Source organism: Nicotiana attenuata, unplaced genomic scaffold, assembly GCF_001879085.1.
Source record: "Nicotiana attenuata strain UT unplaced genomic scaffold, NIATTr2, whole genome shotgun sequence".
NCBI classification, from domain to species: domain Eukaryota; kingdom Viridiplantae; phylum Streptophyta; class Magnoliopsida; order Solanales; family Solanaceae; genus Nicotiana; species Nicotiana attenuata.
The window spans coordinates 367,635-378,369 of record NW_017670254.1 but is presented as its reverse complement, the minus strand read 5'-3'; the positions used below and the strand labels follow the sequence as shown (position 1 = coordinate 378,369).

The following is a 10,735-nucleotide window of genomic DNA, read 5'->3' as shown; positions in this document are numbered from 1 at the left end:
TTATATTTTTTGACAATTGTAATTGTCACTAATTATGATAATTTATAGTGACTACTTTGTTTTGTCGATAATTTTTTTTAGTGACGAGATGATAGTTTTAACTACAAAATTATAATTGTCACTAATTATATATTTAGGGACGAAATACTTTTTTGTAGATAAAAGGCAGTCTTTAGTGACAAAATTACGGGTTTTCAACTACGAAATACACATAGCTTTAGAGAAATTTGTCGTCATCACTAATTAAACTAAATATTCAGCGACGAGGCAGCTTCGTCGACATTAATGAACTTTTTAGTGACGAAATCATACTATTAACTACGATTGTTTTGTACTTTTTATGACCAATAAATCCGTCATAAATATTACGTATTTGGGGACGAAAAAGAATTTTGTATTTAATATATCATTATTTGGCGATGAAACACAAAGTTGCCTTTGTATGTTATTAGTAACGGTGTTTTAGAGACGAAAGATTGACAAAAAAAATTCGTCACAAAAGATCTTTGGCGACAAAAAGTGAATCATAGGTGACAAAATAATTCATCACTGATAATCAAATTTCTTATAGTGGAATAATGTATTAGTAATAATAATTTTGTATTAACGACAAAAATTCAAAAAATTATTTACACAATTCAGAATGAAAGAAAATAAAGGTTGTAAAATATACATTCCATGCACGTAATATAAAAATAACTATTTAAATAAAGGAATTTTTATAATATACATTATATATTCTTGAAAGTTATGCTCAATTATATTATTAATATTTGTAAAAATAATTATTTAAATAAAGGAATATTTATAATATACATTATATATTCTTGAAAGTTATGCTCAATTATATTATTAATATTTCATGCACGACTTAACATAGCATATTTTACCCAATGCAGATAGTTCCCCTGCTTTCCGGTGACATAACTGTGTCATCCGAAAGTTGGTATAAACATAATAATATGATTGAGCATAACTTTCAAGAATATATGATGTATATTATAAAATATTTTTATTTAAATAATTATTTTATATTACGTGCATGGAATATACTTTACAACCTTTATTTTCTTTAATTCTAAATTGTGTAAATAAATTTTTGAATTTTTTTTGTTAATAATAAAAAGTTAAAAAAAGAAGATAAATGTTTATAATTTAGAGGGAAAAATAGGTATTTGGCAATCCAAAATTTAGAAAATCTAGTTGAGTGACCTTCTGAGTGCAATAACCATAATTCAGTGATTTTGTTATTACAAACGAAAAAAAAGTGACTTAATAAATAATCTGAGATAGTTGAGTGACCATTTGAGTATGACTCCATAATATACGTAGTGACAATAGTTTGGCAGCGATGATAGTTTGGGTTAATCTCGTATCTGTGCCTTGTCCTTATAAGATGTTCCAACTAAAGGCTATAAAACATATCCATTCCCTTTATTAGTTGAATTTCTGCTATACTTGGCAACCTGGTAAAATCAAATACTACCTTCATCCATTTTATTATTTTTCCGCAGTACTCCTTAATAAATTTACTTATCTCAATTGTATTTATATATCTAAACCATCTCTTATATTTCCTTTTTTAAATATTTTACTTAAGAAAAATTCCTCTAACTGAAACAGTAAATGTGAATTAGGAAAAGAGAGGTAAGACATTTTTATTATTTTTCTAAGAAATCAAATATTTAAAATTAATATTCCCTCCATTCTATTTTATGCGGCAAAGTTTGAACAGATACGGAGTTTAAAAAAGAAAGAAAGATTTTTTGAAATTTATAGTCTAAAACAAATTATGAATATTTGCATGACACTAAATTATCTCATTAAAGATAAAATAGAATATTTGAAGTTAAATTTTAATATTGTCATATAAAATGGAGAGGAGAGTAAATTTATGGAACGACTAAGCTTTGAGAAAGGAAACTAGGAAAGCAAAGGGGTACTCAATGGTTTAACTGAACAAAATCCAAGGAACGGCTAAATAACAAAACATGAAAACTAGTAGGGGCCACTTTCCTCTTTGAAGCATCCAATAAGTACAAAAGTTAGACATATATTATTGCATTGAGGGTACTTTATTATCAATTACACCATTTAGAGATTAGATTTGCTAATACTACTAGGATTATCTCTAGTCCTTTTGTTTTTCCCCTTGATATTACTATTGTGTTAACTTAAGGTTATTCAAAAAGTAATCATACAATTTACTACAAAGCCGTTTTTTCTTAATGTATCGATAAGCTTTTGTTTGACAAGTGTCATAATTAGTTCCTAGGGAAAATGGGCGGGCACTCTTTGTTTTGTCACGACACAAATTTAAGTGGTGATCATCTATTTGCTTCGAGAGGAAGCCTATGCCAAAAGGCTCCTAATAATCATTCCTTATATCATGTCATAAAAAAGGAGAAGTTGGATTATTAACTTAGAAAAATCTTCCAAAGGATGAAATTTTCAATTCATCTGACAGGCAGGTAACTATTTTGTATTTGACTGACAGGTCTTCTCGCCACACAAGGATGCCTTTCAAAGGATATAATTGAACGATGAAGAACAGCCTACAAAAAGAAAACCTAAGGTAAAATGAAGAGCCAACTCCGAACTTGGGATTAGTGCGCATTTACAATATCTGGTCAAATTATGTCTATACAATTAAAATGTTTTTAGAAATTATATTATTATTATTATAAATATCTATATAGAGTTTATACGTATTAGTATTAAAAAGTAACGGTAAGTGAACAGTTCTTTGAACCCACTAATTTATAGTTTAGATCCTTTTATAATTTTGGAAAATGTATGCGATATTTTATTACATCAGTTGTCCAATTGTTATAATATCTCTTATTTTTAGATTATTAATCTCTATAATTGGATTGTAAATTTGTTTTGTAAACTATCAGTGTATAAAAAGATTTATAAATCCCTCAAGTCAATATAAACTTAGCTAACATGCACCATTAAAAACAAAGATTCATAGGTATATATTTATTCGGGAAAATTTTTAGTCTTGTTATAGAACTTCTAATACTATTATTGGTATTACTAGTATAATATAGAACTTCTAATATTATTATTGGTATTACTAGTATAATATATATTCATTAACTAACTTTTTTCATTTAGTTTATTTAGAATTAATAATGACGTGGGTTGAGCGTAGCCGATTTCAATTTATTTGGTGTGTACAGAAAGTAAAATCAATAAAGACTTTTATTTGTTTGACCTCATTCAAGAATTATTTTTGGTCAGTACTTTCGCGGGAATCAATAGGAAAGGTATTTGCTTTGAATATGAAGGTTTGACTTCATGATTTAATTGCAACATCTTTGCTTGAGTATCCAAGCAAAGTTTTATTGGTGGAATTCAGCTGAAATTGGTAAAGACAGAGGGAGTAAATGCTGCAACGGTCACCACCTGAATCTGAAAGGTCTGAACCGACCGTTGGCTCATCACATGTCAATCCCACCGCCATTGGCTCGTGATCATGTGCCTACACTGGCGTCTTACCTTCTCTCTGGAGCTGCTGATGCAGAGGCTGGATATATTGATTTGTCTCACATACTATTCCCTCCAATCCAATTTATGTGAACCTGTTTGACTGGGTACGGAATTTAAGAAAAAATAACACTTTTGGAAGTTATGGTGCTAAACAACTCAAAAAGGGATCCAGAGTATTTGTGTGGTTATAAAAGCTTCTCATTAAGGGTAGAATATTAAGTTTAAGCTAAATTGTTTCCAAATTTAGAAAGAGGTCATTCTTTATGGAACGAACCAAAAAGGAAATAGGTTCACATAAACTGGAACGGAAGGAGTACTACATACTGGAGATAGAAATTAAGATTTAAGAATATGGAGCTCAACTTAATTCAGTTGTTAAGTATTTTGTAGGTTTTGTGACAGAATAAGTTAAGATTGTCCTCGTTTGATTGGGGAAAAATTTCTTCAGCAGTAGCCAGCTGAATATATTTTAAGAAGAATAAATTCGCATAGATGATTTGTTCAATTACCAAAAAATTCATGTAATTTCTAAAAAAAAATTGAACTATTTATTTAAGCGTCGGAATACAAATCAGAGAGAGGTTTGTTGAGATTATTTTTCTATAACTTGTAATGCTTTGTATTTATTCTTTTATTCTTTCATACTTGTATTGGTTATTAGGCAAGTTAGCTGATGTTAGGTAGTTATCTAGATCCTATAAATAGGACATTAACTGTGTAATTTTTCTTTAAGTTGTAATAATGAAAATCAGCTCCTTTTTCTAGAAGCTTCATTTCATGCCTCCTCTCTCCTTTTGTGCGATCTGCTCTCTTCCGCCATTAGAGCTCAAACTGAGCTCATCTCTCTCACCTTGACCATCTCTGGATTTTCACATGGTATCAGAGCAAGGCAACGACCTAAAGCTTCATCTCCTTACAATTTTCGTTCCTCTACTCACAAAATCAGAAATTGATCATTGCTACTCGTCCTTTGGGAATTAGGGTTCCTGTGTGGAAATCGATCAATTAGACGATTGATTCTAGTAATTCATCTTCGCCGATAGCGATTTCATCCTGGTCGAGTTGAATCATGGCCGGAGAAAACGAAGTCCCGGTGACGGACAAAACAATCCTAGATTCAACAAGTCCACTGTACATGCATCCATCGGAAAGCGCTGGATCTATGCTAGTTCCGGTAGCTTTTGACGGAACCGGTTATAGATCATGGAGAAGAGGAATCCTCAGAGCACTCTCCGTGAAAAACAAACTAGGGTTCATCACCGGAAAATGTAAGAAGCCAAATCCTGATTCTGTTAACCTTGATCAATGGGAACGATGCGATGATATGGTAACTTCATGGATCTTAAACTCATTGTCTAAGGACCTAGCGGACAGCTTGCAATAAGTCAATGATGCCAAAGAGCTTTGGCAGGAATTAGAGGACAGATATGATCAAAATAATGATGCTAAGTTGCATCAGCTCCAAAAGGAAATAAATGATCTGAGCCAAGGAAATTTGGACATCACCGGATATTATACAAAGATGAAGAAACTTTGGGAAGAACTTAACACGCTGAACATACATGCCAAATGTGCTTGCAAATGCACTTGTAGAGCAAGAGAAAACATGCATAAAGCTGAACAGGATAGAAGATTAATTCAATTTCTGATGGGGCTCAACGAAGTGTATACTGTCGTGAGAGGAAGTATTTTGATGATGAACCCTCTCCCAACAATAGCCCAAGCTTTCTCCATTCTCATTCAAGAGGAGAAGCAAAGGGAAGTCAAACCAAGTAACAATTTTTCAATGGATTTTGCTGCCTTGAATACGAGTGGATCAGGAAATAGCAATTTCAGAACAAACTACAGTCAATAGGGAAACAATAACACCTACAATGGATATAAGGGGAATCAGCTCAATAATAGACCTAGACCATTCTGTGACTACTACAAGAGGCCAGGGCACACTAAGGATAAGTGTTACAAACTTCATGGATTCCCACAGAATTCCAAGTTCAATAAGGGAAGAAGAATTGCTGGAAATGTGTTTGGGTCATCAAATGAAGCTGCTGCAATGAAGGATGATGGAAATGGCCCTCAGGATCAGAAACAGAGTCGACACATGCACAGTCTGACCAAAGAACAATATGGCCAACTACTCAACATCTTGGAAAGTTTTCAAGGAGGAGGAGACAAATCCACAAGCAATACCATCAATGGAGGAGCTGTGAACTTTGCAGGTATCTCAGCATGCTCTATTCACTTTGATTCTAGTGACCATTTGTGTGTTAGTTCTAGTCCAAATGCTGACATCTGGATCCTTGATTCTGGAGCCACAAATCATATGACGCATAACAAATCAATCCTAACTAATATTAAAGCCTTAGTTTACCCATACTTAGTCACCCTACCAAATGGCTACAAGGTTAAGGTGACACTGATTGATGATGTAATTCTAAGTCCTAAATTCAATCTCAAGAAGGTCCTTTTTGTCCCCAGTTTTAAGTTCAATATGATATCAGTCCATTCTTTGACAGTTCAGCTTGGTTGTATTGTAGTATTCACCAAGTACATTTGCATTCTTCTTCTGGGCCCTTCACTGAAGAGGCCACTGGAGATTGGTAGAGCCAAGACTGGTCTGTACTTACACTGTTCAAGCAACTGCAACACTGGTTCAACCTCCTCTAGTTCTTCTAGTGCATCCATTCCATGTTTTACTAGTAATAAAGATAAGACACATTTTGTGGTCAACACATCTAGTTCACTTTCTTCTTCTCAACTAGCTAACACAAATAAACTGGTTTATACTATCCCTGTTGCTTCCACTATGGTTACCCCATCTCATAGTAGTAATAGAAGTAGTCCACTTCCACATTCACATCATTCTGTAAATAGTTCAAGTAATAAAAGTGACTCTTCTTTGTCTAGTAGTTCCTCTACTACAGAACATTTACTTGATCTTTTGTGGCATAACAGATTAGGACATGTACCTTTTGTCAAAATGAAAGGGATTTCCTCTATACCTGTCAACTTTGCACCCAAACAGCCTTTTCTTTGCCCTATTTGTCCAATGGCAAGACAAACCAGGCTGTCTTTCCCAGAAAGAACAACACTGGCTACCAAAATATTTGAATTACTACACATTGACTTGTGGGGCCCATATCATGTTGCAACACATAACAAATACAAATACTTTATTACCCTTGTAGATGATTACAACAGGTCCACATGGACTCACTTATTACGCTGTAAAAGCAATGCTCTACACACTATTAAGGTTTTTTTTGCTATGGTAGAACAACAATTCAATACTAATATCAAGACCATAAGAACTGACAATGGTCTTGAGTTCACCAGCCTTGAAGCCACCTCATTTTTCCAATCAAAGGGCATTATACATCAAAGAACATGCCCATATACACCACAACAAAATGGTGTGGTGGAGAGAAAACACAAATACCTGTTAGAAACAGCCAGGGCACTCCTTAATCAATCAAGATTACCCGTGCAGTATTAGGGAGAGTGCATTCTGACATCTACTTACCTAATAAACAGACTACCCTCTTCATCACTCAAAGCCAAATGTCCATTTGAACTCCTGTACCAGAAAAAGCCAAGCTACTCTCATCTCAGAAGTTTTAGTTGTTTATGCTTTCCTACCACTCTCAAAACATACAAAGATAAGTTTGAACCAAGAACTACTCCCCATGTTTTTGTGGGATATCCCTTTGGGACAAAAGGCTATAAGGTACTAAATCTGTCCACTAAGAAGATAAGTATTTCAAGAGATGTAGTATTCCATGAGAATGTGTTCCCATTTGTTTTGTTCACTGAGTCAAGTAAAGTTTTCCCCTCATTTCCTCAAATGAAATCATACTTGTCAGATGAACTGTTTCCTTCTAATGATAAAGGAAGTATTCCACACTTAGTGAATGGTAATGCTCACCATTAAGTGTCACCAGGGAACCTGTCCAGGCCTAAGCCCGGTTCACCTCCATCTAACCCTCATAATGATGACTCCAGACTTTCTCAGTCACCCTTGGGGAGCCAGACATCAGGAACCTTTCCTATTCCTGATAGTCCAAGAGAGGCTTCTCCTAATGCTCTTCATACTCCAATTGTTATAATCCAGGATCAAGGAACTTCAGTCTTAAATCAGAACAGACCCTCTAGAACTCTGAAAATTCCTACCTATCTTAAAGACTATGAGTGTATACTTCCCAAACTTTAGCAGACTCATCAGAACCAATCAACCTCTCCAAATGATAGCCAAAGCACACAGTCTTTTTCCTTCAATACCTCTGTACCCAAACCTCTTGATAATTCACCTAATGAAGAAAATTCCATTTGTCAGCATTTGATAGGAACTGGCTCACATGAATGTGAACCTAGATCATATGAGGAAGTTGTTGTGAAGCCTGCCTGGCAAGCAGCAATGAACCAAGAATTCCAAGCATTGTATGCAAATAAGACTTGGGACTTAGTTCCTTTTCCAATTGGAAAGAAGGCAATAGGATGTAAATGGGTGTATAAAATCAAACATAAGGTAGATGGTAATGTAGAAAGATTTAAAGCAAGATTAGTAGTTAAGGGCTATACACAACAAGCTGGAATAGATTACACAGAAACATTCTCACCTATAGTAAAAATGACAATTGTAAGGGCTCTAATAGCAATAGCAATCAAAAAGGGGTGGCAGGTTCTACAGTTAGATGTTAATAATGCATTCCTTCATGGGGATGTCCATGAAGAGGTATACATGGAGATACCACCAAGCCTAGTTGTGGAGTCACCAGGTTTGGTGTGCAAATTAAACAAGTCCCTGTGTGGACTCAAACAAGCAAGCCGACAGTTGTATGAGAAACTAACTGAAGCTTTTTGTTCTATGGGATACACTCACTCAATGCTTGATTATTCTCTGTTCTATAAGAAAAGTTGTATAGGGTCAAATTTGACCCTCAGCATCTCTACGCCAGTGGGTACGCCCAATGAGTGTACGCTTGCCAACGTAACGGGTACGACTCGGCCGTGGGGGCAAAAGCGACATCGTTTAGGACTCAATGTCTTCACTAGGGAGACGTTACCTATCTTTGTAACTTTTTGATTCTTTCGAGGAAGGTCTCCTATTATATAAAGAAGACCTTCACATTGTAAAAGGGGCATCTGATCTAATACAACTCTCTCATTTTTTCTGGCTTTCTCTCTCTATCTCTACTTCAAACGAACGTATCTTATTGAGTTCATACTGTCTCTTTGCAATACTAGATCTACAACAATATTATCATCTTTGCATCTCTAGGATTATTATATTTGATTACGATTTACCCCTTTCCTACTTTTGATTGTTTTTTAGCTTACAAAGTATATTGTTAACTTTTGAGCCAAACAATTTGGCGCCGTCTGTGGGGATTTCGAGAATCAAAACCATAGTATCCACCTGGAGATCAACCAACTACCACTCTCTACACTTCAAAAAAAAAAAACAGAAAATGGCCGAAAATAACACAAGATTGAAAGTTATATTGGGTGTCACTACCAATCTCCTTGACCCTCTCAACGAGGCCGGTGACGATGGCATCCTGAATGCAACCCCTAGCATCACACCGGGTGCAGAGATCTCACCTTCCCCACCCGAAGGTCTGACGATCTTGCACGAAAAAGGAGCTTCCACATCTGCGGTTACGGAAGCACCCTCAGCGGTCAAAGAGCTACTGGAAAGATGGCTAACAAGCGCTCTAAGTGGCTTGGTTGAGAGGTCACCACAAAGTAACATCGGATGTACACCAACGGTAGGTACCACTGCTGCCGTGAGCGAACCGGAAGTTACACTGGCGAATAACAAACCCATCGAGACACAGACCAACGATGGCACGCTAACAGCCATCCTAAAGAAGATGGAAGAAATGGAAAATGAAAACAAGGCGCTCCGCGGTCAGATGAAGGAACATCAGGAGAGGGTCGACAAGATCCCCGGTGCTCCCAAGTTGCTACCAAAACGCGACGTGGGAAGGTTCGTTGAACAACCATACACTGAAGAAGCTGCCGCTCACTCCACCCCAAAAACCTTCAAGACCCCACCCTACTTGAGGGTATATGACGGAACCACAGATCCCGAGGATCATCTGATCCACTACATCACCGCTGTGAAGGGAAACGACCTATCGAAAGAACAGGTACCGTCGGTACTGCTGAAGAAGTTTGGCGAGACGTTGACAGGAGGGGCCTTAACATGGTACTCTCTGCTACCGGCTAAGGCAATATCAACGTTCGAGGAAATGGCGGATAAGTTCGTCACAGCCCATGCAGGCGCGAAGAAAGCGGAGGCCAGGGTCAACGACATCTTCGCCGTCAGGCAAAACACAGGAGAGGGACTCAGGTACTTCCTGGCAAGGTTTAACAGGGTAAGGATGAGTCTACCAAACGTATCGGAAGGTATGGCAGTCGCCGCTTTCCAGAACGGGCTTAGCAGAGATGGTTCGAGGGCAACCAAGAAGCTGCTGAGCCGCCTCATGAAATATCCCCCTACCACATGGGAGGAAATCCACAACGCCTATTGCGCCGAGGTACGAGCGGACGAGGACGATCTTAATGGGCCAACCCAACGGCTAACAGCGATACACTCGGAAACGAGGAGAGATCGACGGAACGAAGGACGACGAGAACAACTCCCCGCACCAACAGAGATCGACATCAGCCATACACCAGATTCTCACATCCGCCACCAAGGCATACAGACGCGCTACAGCGACATGTCGCCCCACTCCGAAACAAAGAGGTACGCCCCCTTTATTAACCGCCCATAAATTTTGTGTATCTCCTTCAGAAATAGTGTACGCACTGGAGAAGCTGGGCACCAAGGTGCATTGGCCGCAGAAGATGAAATCAGACCCTGCCACAAGGAAATCAAACGCCCTATGTGAGTTCCATCAGGAACGAGGACACAAAACCGAAGACTGCATAGGCCTACGGCAAGAGGTGGTCAGGATGCTGAACCAGGGATACCTGAGGGAGTCACTCAGTGACAAAGGGAAAATCAACTTGACGCGGACGGGAACAACCCCAAGGGCCGCCAAAGCCACATTCCCCAGCGCGCACGATAAACATGATCGTCGGAGGCGGCGACGAGTCAGTGATCAATCACGTCAAGTTCGCCACCACACACAGACTAAAGCGGACCATCGCCCATGAACGGTATGACGACTTCGAAGATAGTATCACCTTTGATAAGTCTGATGCCGACGATTTGGTCTTTACCCTC

General features: G+C 37.5%; 1 protein-coding gene across 1 annotated transcript in view; it reads left to right on the top strand.

Annotated features, from left to right (window-relative positions):
- Positions 1-4,567: 4,567 nt before the first annotated feature.
- The window catches only part of LOC109236746, a 121,267-nt gene continuing 115,099 nt past the window's right edge, over positions 4,568-10,735 (top strand). Inside the window, exons 1-5 of the mRNA XM_019402961.1 lie at positions 4,568-4,825; positions 4,910-5,173; positions 5,354-6,987; positions 7,453-7,624; positions 7,712-8,278. Of these exons, the coding sequence (XP_019258506.1) occupies positions 4,568-4,825; positions 4,910-5,173; positions 5,354-6,987; positions 7,453-7,624; positions 7,712-8,278 (2,895 nt within the window). The remainder of the gene's footprint in view (positions 4,826-4,909; positions 5,174-5,353; positions 6,988-7,452; positions 7,625-7,711; positions 8,279-10,735) is intronic.